At 45.5% G+C, this 21,837-nt stretch overlaps 1 protein-coding gene across 2 annotated transcripts; it reads right to left on the bottom strand.

Moving 5' to 3' along the window:
- Positions 1 to 450: 450 nt before the first annotated feature.
- Positions 451 to 21,146, bottom strand: LOC116532503 (zinc finger protein 433). 2 transcript variants are annotated; one of them, XM_032251655.1, is made up of 4 exons: positions 20,572 to 21,146; positions 3,868 to 3,994; positions 3,584 to 3,644; positions 451 to 2,384 (listed from the first exon to the last, which is right to left on the bottom strand). In XM_032251655.1, exons 1-4 carry the CDS (start codon positions 20,572 to 20,574, stop codon positions 557 to 559), a joined length of 2,019 nt encoding a protein of 672 aa, XP_032107546.1. In that variant the 5' UTR covers positions 20,575 to 21,146; the 3' UTR covers positions 451 to 556. The 2 variants fall into 2 exon arrangements, with proteins under 2 accessions (XP_032107546.1, XP_032107545.1); XM_032251654.1 differs by lacking the exon at positions 20,572 to 21,146 and having other exon boundaries at positions 3,868 to 4,315.
- Between the last annotated feature and the right edge of the window lie 691 nt (positions 21,147 to 21,837).

The following is a 21,837-nucleotide window of genomic DNA, read 5'->3' as shown; positions in this document are numbered from 1 at the left end:
ATACTTAGAAACTCTCTGGCCTGTTCCCCAAACCTGGCTTGACTCTCATGCCCTCCCAGGCACCTTCACCCTCAGCCTGAACCGGCCTCAGCCATGATTTGAACTTCACTCTGTGCCCCTTCAGGCTCCCTCCCCAATCCACACAAGGATGCGCCTCCATACCTACCTCCCTCAGGTGCCACTGCCCCCAGTAGGCATCAGCTCCCCCCAGGGCCTGGACCCAAGTACATCACCATGTTTCCAGCATTGCATCCTGGGAGCCTTCACCTTTTCCACCCCTCCCTGGCCTCTAAAGTCATTGTTGCTGTGGGACCCAGACCGCCATTTGTTCCAGTAGCCCCCTGCCCACCCATTCTCCCTCTGTGACTTCTCTGCCCTGCCCAGCAGATGCCATTGTATCCCAGCCATAGATTTCTCAGTTGCCATTACCACCAACTGCAGATCTTTTTAATTAATTTATTTATTTTTATAATAAGAGTCTCACCATATTGCCCAGGCTGGTCTTGAACTCCTGGGCTTAGACAGTTCTCCCAACTCAGCCTCCTAAAGCCTGGGATTATGGGGTGCCTGTGCAGTGAGTCCTTTCATGCACTTGAAGTTGTGAGGAACATCTAAAGATTTTACCACATTGTTTACATTTATAAGATTTCTCTCCAGTGTGAGTCCTTCCATGCCTTCGAAGGTTTGAAGGACATCCAAAAGCTTTCCCACATTGCTTACATTTATATGGTTTCTCTCCAGTGTGAGTCCTTCCATGCATTTGAAGTCGCGAGGCACATCCAAAAGCTTTCCCACATTGCTTACATTCATAGGGTTTCTCTCCAGAGTGAGTCCTTTCATGCATTCGAAGTTGTGAGGCAGATCCAAAGGCTTTCCCACACTGCTTACATCCATAAGGTTTCTCTCCAGTGTGAGTCCTTCCATGCATTTGAAGGTGTGAGGCAGATCTGAAGGCTTTCCCACATTGCTTACATTCATAGGGTTTCTCTCCAGTGTGAGTCCTTCCGTGATATCGAAAGGAACTCGAACAGTTGAAGGATCTGCCACACTGCTTACAATCGTAAGTTTTCTTTCCAGTGTGAGCCCTTTCATGTCTATGAAAGAAACTGGGCAAACTGAATGCTTTCTCATAATCCTTACATTCATATGGCTTTTCTTCTCTGTGCATCCTTTCATGTATTTTAAAGAAAGAGAAATTACTAAATCCTTTTCCACATTCCTTACATGCATAGGGTTTCTCTCCTGTGTGAGTCCTACCATGTGTTTGAAGGAGTGAGGCAGATCTGAAGGCTTTCCCACATTGCTTACATTCATAAGGTTTCTCTCCGGTGTGAGTCCTTTCATGATATCGAAAGGAACTGGAAGAATTGAAGGCTTTACCACATTGCTTGCATTTATAGGGTTTCTCTCCAATGTGAGTTTTTTCATGTGTTTGAAGTGAACTGGGAAAGTAAAAGGCTTTCCCGCATATCTTACATTTATAAGGTATCTCTCCAGTGTGCATTCCCAGGTGGTTTTGAAAGCTTGTAAGATAAGATAATACTTTCCCACAGTGTTTACATTCATAGGGTTTTTTCCTAGAGTGGGTTCTTTCGTGTCTACTAACAGAACTGGGACACTTGAATGCTTTTCCACATTCCTTACATTCATAGGGCTTCTCCCCAGTGTGAGATCTTTCATGTATTTGAAAGGAATGGGAAGAGCCAAAGGCTTTGCCACACTGTTTACATTCATATGGTTTCTCCCCAGTGTGAGTTCTTTTATGTGCATGAAGGCATGTGGAACTATGGAATGCTTTCCCACATTCATTACATTTATAAGGCTTCTCCCCAGTGTGCGTTCTTTCATGTATTCGAAGGCTACCAGAATGACTAAAAGTTTTACCACATTGTTTACATTCGTATGGTTTCTCTCCAGTGTGAGTTCGTTTGTGGATAAGATATAAACTGAGAAACATCAAGGCTTTCCCACAGAATTTACACTTATAAGGTCCATCTCCACTGTGCATTATCCTGTGTCTTTGAAGGGTTGAATGGGAAATAAATGTTTTTCCACATTCCTCACACACATAGGGTTTCCTTCCACCATGAGCCCTTTCATGTGTCTGAACAGAGGAGAGACAGTTGAAAGCTTTTTTACAGTATTTACATTTATATGGCTTCTGTCCATATTCTTGATACTCATATGCCTTGTGTCCAGTGTCATCTCTGATGTGCCTTTTAAGAGATGAATGACCACTGCCTACTTCCCCACACACACTGCTTTTGCATGATTTTACTCCAGTAGTTGTTTTCTTCTTCAGCATGTCATCTGGAACCTGGGTCAAAATTTCTCCATGCTGATGATCTTTTTTACTTTCAAAGAGTCTCTTTCCCATAAGATTTCTGTGAACAATGAGAAGTACATTATAATGGGTTTGCTTATCAGTGATTTTATGTTTGTTCACAAGTATTGCACTTGCATTTTTTCTTTTTCTTGAGATGGAGTCTCACTCTCTTGCCCAGGCTGGAGTGCAATGGTGTGATCTCGGCTCACTGCAGCTTTCACCTCCTGGGTTCAAGCAATTCTCCTGTCTCAGCCTACCAAGTAGCTGGGACTACAGGCGGCACATGCCACCACACCTGGCCAATTTTTTGTATTTTAGTAGACACAGGTTTCACCATGTTGCCTGGGGTGGTCTCGAACTCCCGAGCTCAGGTGATCCACCCACCTCGGCTTTCCAAAATGCTGGGATTATAGGTGTGAGCCACTGTGCCTGGCTTGCACTTCCATTTTTAATATCATCCAGCAAAGCGTAGGCTTTCTACCCTGTATGAATTGTTTGAATATGAATGGACCGCAGGCTCTACAAGATGGCCAGCCATATCTATTATCAAAAAAGGTGATATAAGCCTTCTGAATACTTTTTTTTTTGAGACGGAGTCTCACTCTGTCACCCCTGGCTGGAGTTGCAGTGGTGCAAACTTGGCTCACTGCAACCTCCTCCTCCTAGGTTCAAGCAACTCTCCTGCCTCAGCCTCCTGGGTAGGTGGGATAACAGGTGTCCACCACCATGCCCACCTAATTTTTGTATTTTTAGTAGAGACGGGTTTTCACCATGTTGGCCAGGCTGCTTTTGAATTCCTAACCTCAAGTGATCCGCCCTCCTCGGCCTCCCAAAAGTGCTGGAATTTCAGACGTGAGCCACCGTGCCTGGACTCTCTGAATAATACTATTTTAAAGTAAATTATTTTACAAATACTAAATATCTGTCTCTTTTAAATTTGGTTTTGAGTCAGGGTCTCACACTCTTGCCCAGGCTAGAGTGCAGTAATGCCATCATGGCTTAGTATACCCTCAAACTCTTGGGCTCAAGTGATCCTCCAGCCTAAACCTTCCAAAGGGCTGAATTATAGGCCTGAGCCAGTGTGTCCAGCCATTGTATCACACATCAGTATGTGTTTAGATAACATTTTCTAAGAATAGATAGATTGAAATTGGGCTTATTTCTTTTGTTTCCTTTTTTTTTTTTTTTTTTTTAATATTTTCTCCCATTCTAACATTTTCTAGAGAGACACTGCTTTGTCTTGTGATTGCAAATTACCTTAGGTTTCTCCTTAGATTTTTGTACTCTACATATATGTTCTGGGCTTTCCATTTTTTCCCTACAACACAGAACAAGGAAAATAATCTTGAATTAGTATAAAATTGTTGAAAAAAAATTACTTAATTCTATGTTCAGGGTACACTGCAGACGTGCTTCCTTTATCAGATATTCCCTGTCCACACTGTATATCACTCAACAGTATTCATGAGCTAAAAATACTCATTTAACAAAAAAATACTTGTTCTTGCATTTCCTGAGGGAAGTGATATTGTCACCCTTACCTACAGAGGCCAGGTTCCTGAAGTTTTCTTGCATCACATCTCTGTAGAGAGTTTTCTGGGAAGGATCCAGCAAAGCCCACTCCTCCTGGGTGAAGGTCACAGCCACATCCTCAAAGGCCACTGAATCCTGAAACATCCCACATGTACAGAGGAGGATGGGTAGGACTAACACAGTCACATCCTCAAAGGCCGCTGAATCCTGAAACATCCCACATGTATAGAGGAGGATGGGGCCTATACTCTACTCTCAAGAAGTTCCCATGATGCTGTGGACTCAAAACAATTATTCCATGACCATGAGACCTCATACTCTCTGTCTACACTCAGTTTCTTCCATAAAGTAATTCTGATGCTACAATTCAACCAAGTGGTAAAGCAACAGTAGAATAGGAAAATATGTATTTTTGGTAAATTCTGAAAGGTGTGCTGCCTGGGCTGCCCCCAATGTCTGTTTTTGTTTGTTTGTTTGTTTGTTTTTTTAATTAATTAATTTATTTATTTATTTTTTGGGACGGAGTTTCGCTCTTGTTACCCAGGCTGGAGTGCAATGGCGCGATCTCGGCTCACCGCAACCTCCGCCTTCTGGGTTCAGGCAATTCTCCTGCCTCAGCCTCCTGAGTCGCTGGGATTACAGGCACACACCACCATGCCCAGCTAATTTTTTGTATTTTTAGCAGAGACGGGGTTTCACCAGTTGACCAGGATGGTCTCGATCTCTTGACCTCGTGATCCACCCGCCTCAGCCTCCCAAAGTGCTGGGATTACAGGCTTGAGCCACTGCGCCCAGCCTAATTTATTTTTTATAAGATGGGGTTTCACCATGTTGGTCAGGCCGATCTTGAACTCCCGACCTCAGGTGATCCGCCTGCCTTGGCCTCCAGAGTTGCTTGGATTACAGGCGTGAGCCGCCGCGCCTGGCCCCCGCAATGTCTGTTTGTAATGTGGGAGTACAGCACCTGCCATAATAAAGTCCTCCAAATTCCTATGCGAAAGGTTAACATTAGCAGTCCTGAGGCTGTGTATCCTTGAAAAAAATGCCTATTCACAAAGTTTTACCTTTGATAATATCTAGAAAGTGAATTTTGTTCTGATTCCAGCAGCAGTGGATCACCTGAGGTCAGGAGTTCAAGACTAGCCTGGCCAACATGCTGAAACCCTGTCTGTACTAAAAATACAAAAAAAAAAAAAAATAATGCCTGTAGTCCCAGATACTCGGGAGGCTGAAGCACAAGAATCACTTGAACCAAGGAGGCAGAGGTTGCACTAAGCTGAGATTACCCTACTACATTCCACCCTGGGCAACAGAGTGAGACTTGGTCTCAAAAAAAAAAAATTATCCAGGCGTGGTGCCACGTGCCTGTAATCCCAGCTACCCAGGAGACTGAAGCAGTTGAATTATTGGAACCCGAGAGGCAGAGGCTGCAGTGAGCCAAGATCATGCCACTGCACTCTAGCCTGGGTCACAGGGCAAGACTCCGGCTCAGGGAAAAAGAAAAAAAGAAAAAAAAAAAACACACACAAAAAAACAGGCACCCAGTCTCAACAAAAAGGCAAGTATTTATCAAACTTAAAAACTTTCGTGGCCAGGCATGGTGGCTTATGCCTATAATCCCACTACTTTGAGAGGCCGAGGCAGGAGGATCACCTGAGGTCAGGAGTTTGTGACCAGCCTGGACAATATGGTAAAACACTGTCTCTACTAAAAATACAAAAATTAGTCAGGTGTGGTGGTACACACCTGTAATTCCAGCTACTTGGAAGGCTAAGGCAGGAGAATCACTCGAACCCAGGAGTTGGAGGTTGCAGTGAGCTGAGATCACGCCACTGCACTCCAGTCAGGGCAACAGCAAGACTCTGCCTCAAAAATAAAAAAACAAAACACTTTATGCATCATATGACACCATCAACAGGGAAAAGGCATCCTTGTGCTCTGTTTCAAGGATAATAAATGGCTCAGCTTCTATGGAAACAGTACAGTAGTGCCTAAAAAAATAAAATACAATTACTGTATTTTCCAGCATCCCACTTTTGGGTCTAGTTATATCAAATTCAAAAAGATTAAAAAGTGAAACTTGAAGACGTATTTGAAAACCACTGTTCACGGGCCGGGCGCGGTGGCTCACGCCTGTAATCCCAGCACTTTGGGAGGCCGAGGCGGGTGGATCACGAGGTCAAGAGATCAAGACCATCCTGGTCAACATGGTGAAACCCCGTCTCTACTAAAAATACAAAAAATTAGCTGAGCATGGTGAAGAAAAAAAAAAAATAATAATAATAAGGTGTTATAGCCGGGCGCGGTGGCTCAAGCCTGTAATCCCAGCACTTTGGGAGGCCGAGGCGGGTGGATCACGAGGTCAAGAGATCGAGACCATCCTGGTCAACACGGTGAAACCCCGTCTCTACTAAAACTACAAAAAATTGGCTGGGCATGGTGGCGCGTGCCTGTAATCCCAGCTACTCAGGAGGCTGAGGCAGGAGAATTGCCTAAACCCAGGAGGCGGAGGTTGCCGTGAGCCGAGATCGCGCCATTGCACTCTAGCCTGGGGAAAAAAAGAGAAACTCTTTGTCTCGATAAAACTGAAAAAAAAAAAAAATCACGGTATAATTCACCTTAGATAAGTTATGTAGTGTTGTGTAACTATATCAACTATACACTTAAACTTCAGTTTTACCAGCTTAAGTAGTTTTATTATTTTACAGTAATTTAAACAATAAATTATGGTACCAAGTAAAAAAACTAATTGATATTAATGAAAAGATGGACATAGCCCAGGCATGGTGGCTCAAGCACTTTGGGAGCCTGAGGTGGGCGGATCACTTGAAGTTAGGAGTTTGAGACCAGCCTTGGCCAACATGGTGAAACGCCATCTTTACTAAAAATACGAAAATTAGCTGAGCATGATGGCACATGCCTGTAATCCCAACTACTTCGGAGGCTGAGGCAGGAGAATCACTTGAACCTAGGCAGCAGAGGCTGCAGTCAGCCAAGATTGTGCCACTGCACTCCAGCCAGGGCAACAGAGCAAGACTCCATTTCAAAAAAAAAAAAAAAGGGAAAGGCTGGGCACGGTGGCTCAAGCCTGTAATCCCAGCACTTTGGGAGGCCGAGGCAGGTGGATCACGAGGTCAAGAGATCGAGACCATCCTGGTGAACATGGTGAAACCCCATCTCTACTAAAAATACAAAAATCAGCTGGGCATGGTGGTGCGTGCCTGTAATCCCAGCTACTCAGGAGGCTGAAGGCAGGAGAATTGCCTGAACCCAGGAGACGGAGGTTGCGGTGAGCCGAGATTGCGCCATTGCACTCCAGCCTGGGTAACAAGTGCGAAACTCCGTCTAAAAAAAAAAAAAAAAAAGGGAAAAGAAGTATTTGAGTGACATTTCTCCAATACATAGAATCTGAACAATAAGTATATGATGAAATGGTGATGATGCTACAATTGAACCACGTGGTAAAGCAACAGTAGGCCCACGCTTGTAATCTCAGCATTTTGGGAGGCTGAGGTGGACAGATCACGAGGTCAGGGGTTCGAGACCAGCCTAACCAACATGGTGAAACCCCGTCTCTACTTAATAATACAAAAATTAGCCAGGTATGGTGGTGCACACCTGTAATCCCAGCTACTTGGGAGGCTGAGGCAGGAGAACTGCGTGAACCTGGGAGGCAGAGGTTGCGGTGAACCAAGAGCACGCCATTGCACTCCAGCCTGGGCGATAGAGGGAGACTCCATCTCAAAAAAAAAAAAGTATTCATAAAATAATAAAATTTTTAATATAGCCATTTATGGCAGTAAAAAATAAACAATTTAAATACTGCAGCTGTTTCAAATGTATCATGAGAAACACATAACTGAAGACGTCCTTTAGAGAGAGAAGTGAGTGGTTTGGAATGTAGTGAGGGAACCAGAAATTTAGGGACTTATTGTCATTCCTAAGAAGAGCTAAGCTACAGGATTTTTGTTTTTGGGTTTCTTTTTGAAATGGAGTTTCACTATAGTTGCCCAGGCTGGAGTGCAATGGTGCAATCTTGGCTCACTGTAACCTCTGCCTTCTGGGTTCAAGCAATTCTCCTGCCTCAGCCTCCCAAGTAGCTGGGATTGCAGGCGTGAGCCACCACACCTGGCCACTACAGGGGTCTTAAGGACTCCTTTTTTTTTTTCTTTTGAGACAATCTCACTCTGTCGCCTGGGCTGGAGTCCAGCGGCGTGATCTTGGCTCACTGCAACCTCTGCCTCCCGGATTGAAGTGATTCTCCCTGCCTCAGCCTCCCGAATAGCTGGGATTACAGGCGCCTACCACTACGCCCAGCTAATTTTTTGTATTTTTAGTAGAGACAGGGTTTCACTATGTTGGCCAGGCTGGTCTCCAACTCCTGACCTTGTGATTCACCCGCCTCCATCTCCCAAAGTGCCAGGATTACAGGCGTGAGCCACCGCACCAAGGTAGGACTCGTTCTTTGACCAAACTTGAGCTCACAGCCCTCTTCTTGTCTAGGCTTTGAGCTTCTCCTGCAGGACCCAGTAATAGCAAAAAGCCTTTTAAGGCAGTTCACAGAGAATCCTCCCCATCCAAACATGGTATTTCTAATAAGTTCAGTTTCCCCCACTCATGATAATTCATCTACTTTCTCTTCCTTAACTGTTGATACCTCACCAAGTTCTATCCTTTTCCTAACCTTTCCCTGTAATATAGGAGGGAGATTAAACTCAGGTAGACAGCCTATTATGTGTCATGAGAACTGTAATATATAGAACTATAATCTCTCTCCTATATTACAGTTCTCACAACTCGTATTACGATTGTGCTGAATAAAGCCTGCCTTGATATTTTAAACACATTTTCATTACAGTCTCTCTTTACAAAGGATAGGGACTTCGACTGCAGACTCTGCTTCAGAAGTCTAGAATACATAGGGGATAACAGACTCTCTATCCCTGTGCGGAGAAAGGAGGGTGTCCTGAGAATACCTCCCGCTCAAAAAACCAAAACACCAGGATTTCTCTCCTGATGACCACTCCCTGTTGTTACCCCATAAACTTAGTAAGAGAGGGGACTGTGGATGCACTATTTCCCAGACAGGGTACTAGGGTAGAGCTCACCTCCTGCAATGATGACACAGGATGCCTGGCAGTACTGGCTACCAATTCAACCATCACACTGTGATAGAGACTTAGGCTTGAGCTGATAGAGACATATGTCAGGACCAGATATATAATTTGCATGTTTTTCTTCTATTTGGTGAATTCTTGCAATTTCTTTTTTTTTTTTTTTTAAGCCTAGAGCTACCAGTATTCCCAGGAATTCTACAAACCATGTACTAACCTGGCCTGAACCTGTTTAACTGCTAAGATCAGGTGCATTCAGAGTGGCATGACCATATACTTACCTTTTTTTTTTTTGGGGGGGTTTTTCTTTTTTTTTTTTTTTTTTTTCAATTTTGTTTTTTTAAAACAGGGTCTCACTGTCAGTCAGCCTGGAGTGCAGTGGAATGATCATGTTTCACTGCAGCTTCAATCTCCTGGGCTCAAGTGATCCTCCCACCGCAGCCTCCCCAGTACCTGGGACCTCCATTATTAAAATAGGAAGAACTATGACCTAAGAAAAAAAGTGGGACCAATGTAGATTATCTGCTCAATGTTATGGTCAAATGACTACTGCTATAAAAAACAAAATCCATTAATCAAGAAAGTGAACTACTATTCCATGGAAGGTTTGTTACTAAGAAAAAATAAAATATGATATAAAATATCGCATATCTGATATCAACTACATAAAAAAATGTAAATATAAAATATACTGATAAGGATACATACCCAGATTGTAAAACTATGAAAAAAGAAAACAATAATTATCATTTACAATACTGGCTCCATCAATATTCTGGTTCACTGAAATTGTTTTATGTGTTTTGTCCATGTGTAATATTTTTAGTTTCTAGAGTGGAAACTCTATACAGAAATAAGTATCAGTGCCCATGAAAATACCACCAACAACCTGGTGAATATAATTTTTAAAAAGACAACATAGCATATTAAAACTAATTCGCATTACAATTTATTTTCTTTTTAAAAATGTTTTTATTATTTTTGTTTTGTTTAGATCCCTCGTGAATGGGATTAATACTCTTATTATAAGACACACGATAGCTTGTTTCCTCTTTTTCTCTGTCATGTGAAGACATAAATAAAAAGATGGCCACCTGCAAACCAGGAAGCAGGCTCTTACTAGGCACTAGATCTGTCAGCACTCTGAACACGGACTTCACAACTTCCAGAACTGTCAGAAATGTTTATTCTTTTTTTTTTTTTTTTTTTTTAGATCAAGTTTCGCTCTTGTTGCCCAGGCTGGAGTTCAATGGCGTGATCTTGGCTCACGGCAACCTCCACCTCCCGGATTCAAGCAATTCTCCTGCCTCAGCCTCCTGAGTAGCTGGGATTATAGGCATGTGTCACCACGCCCAGCTAATTTGTATTTTTAATAGTAGAGACGGGGTTTCTCTATATTGGTTAGGCTGGTCTGGAACTCCTGACCTCAGGTGATCTGCCCGCATCAGCCTCCCAAAATGCTGGGATTACAGACGTGACCCACCGTGCCTGGCCAGAAATGTTTATTCTTTAAGACACCCAGTCTATGGGAATTTGATACAAAAACTCAAGATGGCCGGGCGCGGTGGCTCAAGCCTGTAATCCCAGCACTTTGGGAGGCCGAGACGGGTGGATCACGAGGTCAAGAGATCGAGACCATCCTGGTCAACATGGTGAAACCCTGTCTCTACTAAAACTACAAAAAATTAGCTGGGCATGGTGGTGCGTGCCTGTAATCCCAGCTACTCAGGAGGCTGAGGCAGGAGAATTGCCTGAACCCAGGAGGCGGAGGTGGCGGTGAGCCGAGATCGCGCCATTGCACTCCAACCTGGGTAACATGAGTGAAACTCCGTCTCAAAAAAAAAAAAAAAAAAAAAACTCAAGATGACTAAGATAGACAGGTACTATCCCCAGTATACATTGCAGCTTTGAAATCTATACTAAAAAAGAGAAAATGGTATTAACAGAGTGATGGAAATATAGACCAGTGGAGAGGGTCCATGGGTACAAAAACATAGAAAGAATGAATAAGACCTGGAACACAAGCATAACAGATTGACTATAGTAAAAAATAATATAGGTGCGGTGGCTCACGCCTGTAATCCCAGTACTTTGGGAGGCCGAGGCAGGCAGATTGCCTGAGCTCAGGAGTTCTAGACCAGCATGGGCAACATGGTGAAACCCTGTTTCTACTTAAAAAAAAAAAAAAAAAAAAAAAAATTAGCTGGGCGTGGCAGCATGTACCTATAATCCCAGCTTCTTGGGAGGCTGAGGTAGTAGAATCACTTGAACCTGGGAGGCGGAAGTTGCAGCGAGCCAACATTAAGCTACTGCACTCCAGCCTGGGAGACAGAGCGAGACTCCATCTCAAAAATATATTAGGCGGGGCACGGTGGCTCAAGCCTGTAATCCCAGCACTTTGGGAGGCCGAGGCGGGTGGATCACGAGGTCAAGAGATCGAGACCATCCTGGTCAACATGGTGAAACCCCGTCTCTACTAAAAATACAAAAAATCAGCTGGGCATGGTGGCACATGCCTGTAGTCCCAGCTACTCAGGAGGCTGAGGCAGGAGAATTGCCTGAACCTAGGAGGCGGAGGTTGCAATGAGCCGAGATTGCGCGCCATTGCACTCCAGCCTGGGTAACGTGAGTGAAACTCTGTCTCAAAAAAAAAAAAAAAAAAAAAAAATATATATATATATATATATATATATATAAAATATATTGTGCATTTTGAAATAACTAAAAGAGCTGGGCACACTGGCTTATGCCTGTAATCTCAGCATTTTGTGAGGTGGAGGCAGGAGGATTACTTGAGCTCCGGAGTTCGAGACAAGACTGAGCAACATGGTGAAACCCTGCCTCTATAAAAAAATACAAAAATTAGCTGGGTATGGTGGAACACACCTGTAGTCCCAGCTATTTGGAAAGCTGAAGCAAGAGGGATCACTTGAGCCTGGGAGATGGAGGGTACAGTGAGCCAGTAGCACCACTGCATTCCAGCCTGGGTGACTGAGTGAGACTGTCTTTAAAAAAAAAGTAGGCCGGGCATGGTGGCTCATGCCTGTAATCCCAGCACTTTGGGAGGCCGAGGCAGGCGGATCACAAGGTTAGGAGATCGAGACCATCCTGGCCAATATGATGAAACCCCAGCTTAAAAAAAAAAAAAAAGTATAATTGGATTGTTTGTAACACAAATGATGAATGTATGGGGTGATAGATACCCCATTTACGGCTGGGCTCACACCTGTAATCCTAGCACTTTGGGAGGCCAAGGTGGGTGGATCACCTGATGTCAGGAGTTCAAGACCAGTCTGGCCATCATGGAGAAACCCCATCTTTAAAAAAAAAAAGAAAAAAAAGAATTATCCCAAAAGGTCAAGATGAGGACTGAGACTGGGCCCAGTGGCTCATGCCTGTAATCTCGGCACTTTGGGAGGCTGAGGTGGGTGGATCACAAGGTCAGGAGTTTGACATCAGCCTCCTGACAAACATGGTGAAAGCCCATCTCTTTAAAAAAAAAAAAAAAAAAGATACCCCATTTACCCCGATGTGATTATTATTTATTTATTATTTATTTGAGATGCAATCTTGCTCTGTAGCCCAGGCTAGAGTGCAGTGGTGCGATCGTGGCTCACTGCAACCTCTGCTTCCTGGTCCCAGTTCAAGCAATTCTCCTTCCTCAGCCTCCCTAGTAGCTGGGATTACAGGCGCACCATCATACCCAGCTAATCTTTGTATTTTTAGTTGAGACGGGGTTAGACTATGTTGGTCAGGCTGGTCTTGAACTTCTGACCTTGTTATCCGCCGGCCTTGGCCTCCCAAAGTTCTGGAATTACAAGGATGAGCCACCATGCCCAGCCTATCCTGATGTGATTATTATACATTGCATGCCTGTTTCAAAAGATATCCTGGGCCAGGCACAGTGGTTTGTGCCTGTAATCCCAGCACTTTGGGAGGCTGAGGCGGGCAGATCACCTTAGGTTAGGAGTTCAAGACCAGCCTGGCCAACATGGTGAAACCCTGTCTCCACTAAAAACAGACAAAAATTACCCAGCACTTCGGGAGGCTGAGGCAGGCGGATCATGAGTTCAGGAGATCGAGACCATCTTGGCCAACACGGTGAAACCCCATCTCTACTAAAAATACAAAAACTAGATGGCCATGGTGGCGTGTGCATGTGATCCCAGCTACTCAGGAGGCTGAGACAAAAGACTCACTTGAAACCAGGAGGCAGAGGTTGCAGCGAGCCAAGATCGTGTCACTGCACTACAGCCTGGGCGACAGAGTGAGACTGTCTAAAAAAAAAAAAAAATACATATATATATATAAAATGTCACACACACACACACACACTCTCCTACAGTGTACCCACAAAAATTCAAAATGAAAAATACATCAATGAAAAATGGCAAATTCTGAAAACAGTGAAACCATGAAGTTGGAAGTATTGCCAGCAAGGATACAAGTGGTGAACACTTAACAGAAGGAGCCTGAACAAATGGTTATCTACAGTAGAATAATCGGTCATCTACCAATCACTACCCATCTCCATATGCAATAATGAATTAATTGTAGAATTGTATATTATAATAAGTTCTTTTTTTCTCTCTCGCTCTCGTTTTTTTCCTTTTTGTGGAGAACAGGATCTCACTATATTGCCCAGGCAGGTCTCAAACTCCTGGGCTGAAGCTATCTTCCCGACTCTGCCTCCCTAAGAGCTGGGATTATAGGCATGAGCCACAGCGTAATCCCAGGCCTTATAATGTGTTCTTATAATAATTACATGTTGCCTTAGTATACATTTTCATTACAGAGGATACTTTTTCAGAACAGAGGAACTGCTTACTCAACCTTAAAAAAGTTTCTAGTTCTCCAATTTCTTCCAGTTCCTCCATGCGTTCAACCCATATATTTGACTTACACGACTGCCTTCTGGTCACCACCACCCCATGAGACAGCTAGATACAACCAACTTGACTCACCCCACTGACCTCTACATGCCATATGGATGTCACAGACATGCTGCAGGGTTCACCTCTTAATCACACAACATGACATCACAGAACTAGCACCTGCTTGCTCTAAAGCCACCAAAAACAACACCCAAAGGAAACCTCCTTGGGCAATGCCCTGGATCCCAAGGAAGGCTTTGGCCTAAAGGTCCCTGCCTGTCTTACTCCCCACCTGCGGGTTGAATGTGCATCCTGGAGGTTCCCCCACAAGGTGTGCTGCCCTCATCTCTCTGGGTTTAGTGAGTAATGCACTTATCTGATGGGTTTTACTGAGTTGTCTCCTCTGTGTCTTACATGATACACACACTGAAACATAATTCATTCCTGGAGTTGGCTCTAATGAAACATGCAGTTTATGTCAGGCATGGTGGCTCATGCCTATAATCCTAGCACTAGTGAAAACTGCAATTTAGAGCAAGGCACGGTGGATTTCAGCACTTTGGGAGGCCGGGGCAGGTGTATCACGAGGTCAGGAGTTCAAGACCAGCTTAGCCAAGATGGTGAAACCCCATCTCTACTAAAAATACAAAAATTAACCAGGCATGGTGGTGGGTACCTGCAATCCTACCTACTTGGGAGGCTGAGACAGAGAACTGCTTGAACCCAGGAGGCAGAGACTGCAGTGAGCCCAGATCGCACCACTGCACTCCAGTCTGGGCAACTGAGTGAGACTCCGTCTCAAAGAAAAAGAAAAAAAAAAAGAAAAATGCAATTTAGGTCGGGTGCGATGGCTCAGGCCTCTAATCCTAGCATTTTGGGAGACCGAGGCAGGTGGATCACCTAGGACAGGAGCAAGACCAGCCTGCCCAACATGGCGAAACCCTGTCTCTACTAAAAATATGAAAATTAGCCAGGTGTGGTGGTGGACACCTATAGTCCCAGCTACTTGGGAGGCTGAGGCAGGTGAATTGCTTGAACCTGGGAGGCAGAGGCCACAGTGAGCCAAGATCGAACCATTGCACTCCAGCCTGGGCAACAGAGCTAAACTTTGTCACAAAAAAAAAAAAAAAAAAAAAAAAGGTGGGGCATGGTGGCTCACACCTGTAATCCCAGCACTTTGGGAGGCAGAGGCAGGTAGATCACAAGGTAGGGAGTTCAAGACCAGCTTGGCCAAAATGGTGAAACCCCAGCTCTACTGAAAATACAAAAATTATCCAGGTGTGGTGGCAAGCACCTGTAATCCCAGCTACTTGGGAGGCTGAAGCAGGAGAATCGCTTGAACCCAGGAGATAGAGGTTGCAGTGAGCCAAGACAGCGCCACTGTACTCCAGACTGGGTGACAGAGCAAGACTCCTTCTCAAAAAAAGAAAAGAAAACTGAGGTTGAGGGAGAAAAGCTGAGCACCCCAAGGAGTTGGCTGTCTAGATGAAGAATATATAGCAGGAGTCTCCTCCCCAATCAGGGCATTGAGCTGCTTCGTGGGGAGGACCCATTTCCCTATCTCATGTGGTCCTCTGTGAGAAGTTACCGGTCAGCTAATGCACACTAGATCCTCCCAAAGACATGGCAGGGAAGTATAGGCATACTGGGCCAGTCCTAGTTCTGAAACCCAGGACCAGGAAAAGATAAAAGGGTGCACTGAAGACACATCACTCCATAAAGTTTCCTGAGGGGAACCTTAAGCCAAAAAACATTCTGATAAGATCTCTGTTTTCAGGACAGATAAACAGAGTAGAAGCACAAAGCATTTTTCAGTGGAGTGGCCCATGGTTATCCTTTCCTTTCCTCTGATGCTTCAGGAACAAAATGTAAATTTTTTTTTTTTTTTTTTTTTTTTTTTTTTTTTTTGAGAGGGAGTTTCGCTCTTGTTACCGAGGCTGGAGTACAATGGCGCGATCTCAGCTCACCGCAACCTCCGCCTCCTGGGTTCAAGCAATTCTCCTGCGTCAGCCTCCCGAGTAGCTGGGACTACAGGCGCATGCCACCATGCCCAGCAAATTTTTGTATTTTTAGTAGAGACAGGGTTTCACCTTGTTGACCAGGATGGTCTCGATCTGTTGACCTCGTGATCCACCCGTCTGGCCTCCCAAAGTGCTGGGATTATAGGCGTGAGCCACCGTGCCTGGCCATTATTTTTATTTTATTTATTTATTTATTGTTTTTTAGAGACAGAGTTTCACTCTTGTTGCCCAGGCTGGAGAGCAATGGCACAATCTCGGCTCATTGCAACCTCTGCCTCCTGGGTTCAAGTGATTCTCCTCCCCAATTTATTTTGTATTTTTAGTAGAGATGAGGTTTCTCCATGTTGGTCAGGCTGGTCTCGAACTCCTGACCTCAGGTGATCTGCCTGCCTTGTCTTCCCAAAGTGCTAGGATTACAGGTATGAGCCACCGTGCCCAGCCAATATGTAAATATTTTTAAAACTGGAATCCCTTTCTCTGTGAAAAAATGATAAACAATAAAAATACTGCATCTGGGCTGGGTAAAGTGGCTCCTGCCAGTAATCTAAGCACTGTGGGAGACCAAGGTAGAAGGATCACTTGAGTGCAGGCATTCAAGACCAGCCTGGATAACACAGTGAGAACCCATCTCTAAAAAAAAATATCAGCCCTCTCCTCCTGGGTATCATGGTGAAACCCTGTCTCTACTAAAAATACAAAAATTAGCCGGGCATGGTGACAGGCACCTGTAATCCCAGCTACTCGGAAGGCTGAAGCAGAATGGCTTGAACCCAGGAGGCAGAGGTTGCAGTGAGCCAAGATTGCGCCACTGCACTCCAGCCTAGGTGACACAGGGAGACTCCGTCTCGGAAAAAAAAAAGGGGGGGGGGGGCTAGGGCAGAAAAAAAAATAAAAATAATAAAAATCAGCCCTGCATAGTGGGGCATCCATGGAGTCTCAGCTACTCAGGAGTCTGAGACGGAGAATCACTTGAGCTCAAGAAGTCAAGGTTACAGTGAGCTGTGTTTGTGCCAGTGCACTTCTTCATGGGTAAAAGAACAACACTCTGTCTCAGCTGGGTGCAGTGGCTTACACCTGTAATACCAGCACTTCAGGGTGCCAATGCAGGCAGATCACGTGAGGTCAGGAGTTCAAGATCAGCCCAGCCAACATGGTAAAACCCCTTCTCTACTTTAAAAAAAAAAAAAAAAAATTAGCTGGATGTGGTGGCAAGCAGCTGTATTCCCAGCTACTTGGGAGCCTGAGGCACGAGAATCACTTGGACCCAGGAGGTAGAGGTTGCAGGGAGCCAAGATCGTGCCACTGTACAGAGTGGCATGTACCTGTGGTCCCAGCTACTGGAGAGGCTCAGGTAGGATGACTGCTTGAGCCCAGGAGGTCACAGCTGCAGTGAGCTATAATCACAGCAGTATACTCCAGCCTGAGTGACAGCAAGACCCTTTTTGGAAAAAAACATCCTCCAGGCTGGGAGCAGTGGCTCATGCCTGTAATCCTAGCACTCTGGGAGGCTGAGGCAGGCAGATCACGAGGTCAGGAGTTTGAGACCAGCCTGGCCAACATAGTGAAACCCTGTCTCTACTAAAAAAACAAAAATTAGTCAGGCATGGTGGCGCACACCTGTAGTCCCAGCTACTCAGGAGGTGGAGGCAGGAGAATCATTTGAACCCATGAGGCAAAGAGTGTGGTGAGCCTAGATCACGCCACTGCACTCCAGCCTGGGCAACAAAGTGAGACTCTGTCTCAAAAAAAAAAAAAAAAGAAGAAAAAAGTCCTCCATCCTGCAAAGGAGAAGAAATGTTATTTTGGGTACTCTTCGTATTCACCAATCTATCTATCTACCATACTTTCTTGTAGAAATTATTTCATTTTTCTCCAGTTATAATAGTAATCTTTCCCTATTTTTCTCCAGTAGCATTCCTAAAATTAGTCCCTATAACTCAATTGGAAATCCCACAACAAAAGGATAGACCTGAGAGATGTACTACACTGCTCCTAGGGAAGAAAAATAAATATTAATAAATGGAATATAAGACTAAACAGTGATTTATTTATTTATTTATTTATTTAAGATGGAGACTCGATCTGTAGCCCAGGGTGGAGTGCAGTGGTGCAATCTTAGCTCACTGCAGCCTCCGCCTCACGGGTTCAAGCAATTCTCGTGCCTCAGCTTCCCAAGCAGCTGGGATTACAGGCATGCACCACTATTCCCGGCTAATTTTTCTATTTTTAGTAGAGAGAGGATTTCACTATGTTGGCCAGGTTGGTCTTGAACTCCCCAAGTTCCTTAGCCTCCCAAAGTGTTGGGATTACAGGCATGAGCCAGTGACTAGCCATCTTTTTTTCTGAAATCTACCTCCTTCTAGCCTGTGCATAAAATTTTCTAACATTGTAAGCTCTAGTGAAAAAATGCGATTTACATTAATAAAAAACCTGAAGCTGCAATAAGTGAACAATTCTTTACAAAAAGACAAACCTACAAAGGGGCAGTGCTGACTGGAACACAGTGATGTGTGACTAAGTGTCAGCACAGGCCATTTCTCTGTGCCCATCCTGCTCACTGAAAGTGCTGCATGACTATTTTCCAACAACACTGCACTGTCCCTCCATGTGCCCCAAATGCATTTTCTGTTTTTTTTTTTTTTTTCTTTTCTTTTCTTTTCTTGAGACAGAGTCTTGCTCAGTTGCCCAGGCTGGAGTACAGCGGTATGATCTCTGCTCATTGCAGAATCCACCTCCCAAGTTCAAGCAATTCTTGTGCCTCAGCCTCCGGAGTAGCTGCGACTGCAGGTGTGTGTCACCACATCTGGCTAATTTCTTTTGTATTTCTAGTAGAGCCAGGGTTTCACCATGTTGGCCAGGCTGGTCTCAAACTCCTGGCCTCAAGTGATCCACCCACCTCAGCCTCCCAAAGTGCTGGGATTATAGGTGTGAGCCACCGCACCTGGGCAGTTTTCATTTACAGGTTATTGTTACATTTTGTTGGGAGTGGATTTACCAGTCCTTAAGAATAGTTTTCTCCCCTCACTAGTCTGAGAGCATCCAGAGGACAGGAATCATTTGTCACATAACCTTGTAAAATCTCCAAGGGGGAACCTCAAAATCAAGAAATGCTGCTAAAGTGTCTGTGCCTAGGAAAGATAAAAGGAGACACAAAGGTTTATTTCAGTGAAGTATCTGGTGGTGATTCTTGGCTTTCCCCTCCTGTGAAATGTTCAGAAGCAGAATATAAAATTTTTGGCCGGGCTCTTCACTTAAGCATTCCTTCCTACCACCTTGAAATTTTAGACAAAGCTTCACACTCTCAACCAACGTACACCTACAGAATCCCTCTACCACCTGTGTACCTCCTAATCCCCCTTCCACAAGTCCCACCCTTTCTGCCAAAGGAACTTAGACCTTCCAGGCGTTGATTCATGATTTTCCCTGCAATTCCTGTCTCTCTCGAGTGTGAACAAAACCAAACTGTTGAAGGCCGGGCGCGGTGGCTCAAGCCTGTAATCCCAGCACTTTGGGAGGCCGAGGCGGGTGGATCACGAGGTCAAGAGATCGAGACCATCCTGGTCAACATGGTGAAACCCCGTCTCTACTAAAAATACAAAAAATTAGCTGGGCATGGTGGTGCGTGCCTGTAATCCCAGCTACTCAGGAGGCTGAGGCAAGGAGAATTGCATGAACCCAGGAGGCGGAGGTTGCGGTGAGCCGAGATTGCGCCATTGCACTCCAGCCTGGGTCACAAGAGTGAAAATCCGTCTCAAAAAAAAAAAACAAAAAACAAACAAACTGTTATAAGCCACATCAGGACCACTTACTCCAGGCTTTCTGAGGTTGTGCTTTCCTCAGCCGAGGTCTCTCCTATTCAGCTCTGTCGCCTAGGCTGGAGTGCAGTGGCCCGATCTCGGCTCACTGCAACCTCCGCCTCCCGGGTTCAAGCAATTCTCCTGCCTCAGCCTCCTGAGTAGCTAAGATTACAGACGCCCGCCACCACGCCCGGCTAATTTTTATATTTTTAGTAGAGACGGGGTTTCACTATGTTGGTCAGGCTGGTCTTGAACGCCTGACCTCATATTCCGCCCGCCTCGGCCTCTCAAAGTGCTGGGATTACAGATGTGAGCCACCGCGCCCGGATAAATAAACTTTAAGTTATTTTAAACAGTTCAGCTTTTTCTGTTAACAAATTTCGAGTAATTTGTAATTACAAATTACAATGACTGGGTGTTTATTATTCAGAGCTCTCAAAGGAACTCTTAATATATTTTTTAAAAATCGTATTCTGAGAAGCAAAACTCTACTTATTAACGTGTCTCCGTTTAATTTTTAACAAGAGAAAGGAGGTACTGGGGACCCCACAGCCTACTGCTCCTCCTACACAAACCCCACATCCGAGGTAGGATCCCACCATGACCCCCCCGGTGGTCCCCGCACAATCTGGGGAGACTCGGGGCAGTGGGCGCGGAGCTGCCCAGAGAGGGCTCAGGAGACCGGGTCGCAGTCGCCGCGCAGGGGCGGGACAGGACGCCTGGGGTCCCAGCTGCCGGCCAAGCCCCACCCTGAGGCCAAGGGGACCGAGGGCCGAGCTGTGCCAGGGGGACTTGGGTCCCAGAACCCCGAGTCGCCGCGGGGAGGCCCGGGCTCTGCCACAGCCGGTTCCGGCCGGTTCCAACCAGCCCCTCCCCCGTCTCCAGACCCCTGGCCCGCATGCTTACCATTTCTTGCCTTTCAGGGGGCTCCCACGACCAGTGCAAGTCACAGCATAGGCGACAGAGTGACAGAAGCGATGGCAGAGGTACCTGGACCCTCTGGGAGGGGAAAGCCGGACTCCCAACCTCAGAGCGCTGCCCGGAGCCAGGGTGTGAGAAAAGCGGAGCCTCCTCACTCCCCGATGGGCAGCTGGTAAGGCCCCGCCCCAGCAGCCCGGATTGGATGAAGTATCTGGCCCCGCCCCAGCAGCCCTGAGTGACAGCAGAAGCCCTTGGAAACGGGGTTTTGCAGAACCGGTGTGACCGGATTCATCGACAGATTCTTTAAGCCAGAGGTCTCTAACCTTTTTAGCAGCGGAGACCGGTTTCTTTGGAAGACAGTTTTTCTAAGTGGCAGATGGTTTCGGAATGAAACTGTTCCACCTTAGATCATCAGACATTTGATTATCATAAGGAAAGCCCAACCTAGATCCCTCGCATGCGGAGCTCACAATAGGGTTCAGGCTCCTGTGACACACTAATGCCTCTGCTGCTCTGACAGGAGGCATAGCCAGGGTTGGGGACCCCTGCCGTAGGGTACTGTTGAAACTTTCTTGTCCGGCTTGTAGCTCATGCCTATAACCATACCACTTTGAGAAGCCAAGGCAGGCAGATTGCTTGAGCTTAGGAACTTGAGAACAGCCTGGGCAACATAGCAAAACCCCGTCTCTACAAAAGATACAAAGATTAGCCTTGCTGGGCGGGCGAGGTGGCTCACGTCTGTAATCCTAGCACTTTGGGAGGCCGAGGTGGGTGGATTGCCTCAGCTCAGGAGATCAAGACCAGCCTGGCAAACACAGTGAAACCCCATCTCTACTAAAAATACAAAAAATTAGCCGAGTGTGGCGGTGTGCTCGGGAGGCTGAGACAGGAGAATCGCTTGAACCCGGGAGGTGCAGGTTGCAGTGAGCCGAGATAGCGCCATTGCACTCCAGCCTGGCTACAGAGTGAGACTCCTTCTCAAAAAAAAAAAAAAAGCCTGGTGTGGTGGTGCATGCTAATAGTCTCAGCTACTTGGAAGGCTGAGCTGAGAGGATCGCCTGAGCCCTGGAAGGTCGAGGCCACAGTGAGCTGTGATTGCTCCAGCCTGGGTGTCAGAATGAGACCCTGTCTTAGAAAAAAAGAAAAAAAAAAAAAAGAAAGAAAAAAACTATAGGCAATTGCAATAGGGTTTAATATACATAGAGCCAGCTGAATGAAAGACTAGAGTTTTTTTTTTTTTTTTTTTTTTTT

Source organism: Sapajus apella, unplaced genomic scaffold (genome assembly GCF_009761245.1).
Source record: "Sapajus apella isolate SASKATOON/1434 unplaced genomic scaffold, GSC_monkey_1.0 scaffold77, whole genome shotgun sequence".
In the NCBI taxonomy this organism is placed as follows: domain Eukaryota; kingdom Metazoa; phylum Chordata; class Mammalia; order Primates; family Cebidae; genus Sapajus; species Sapajus apella.
Note: the sequence above shows the minus strand (reverse complement) of the source record. Positions and strands in the feature narration are given on the sequence as shown.

Coding starts and splice junctions, on each gene's coding strand:
- LOC116532503 (XM_032251654.1), bottom strand. CDS start 4,075: ATGTTTCAGGATTCAGCGGCCTTTGAGGATGTGACTGTGTTAGTCCTA. Junction 3,645..3,867: donor CAGGAACCTGGCCTCTGTAG/GTAAGGGTGACA, acceptor TCTGTGTTGTAG/GGAAAAAATGGAAAGCCCAG. Junction 2,385..3,583: donor AATCTAAGGAGAAACCTAAG/GTAATTTGCAAT, acceptor CATTGTTCACAG/AAATCTTATGGGAAAGAGAC.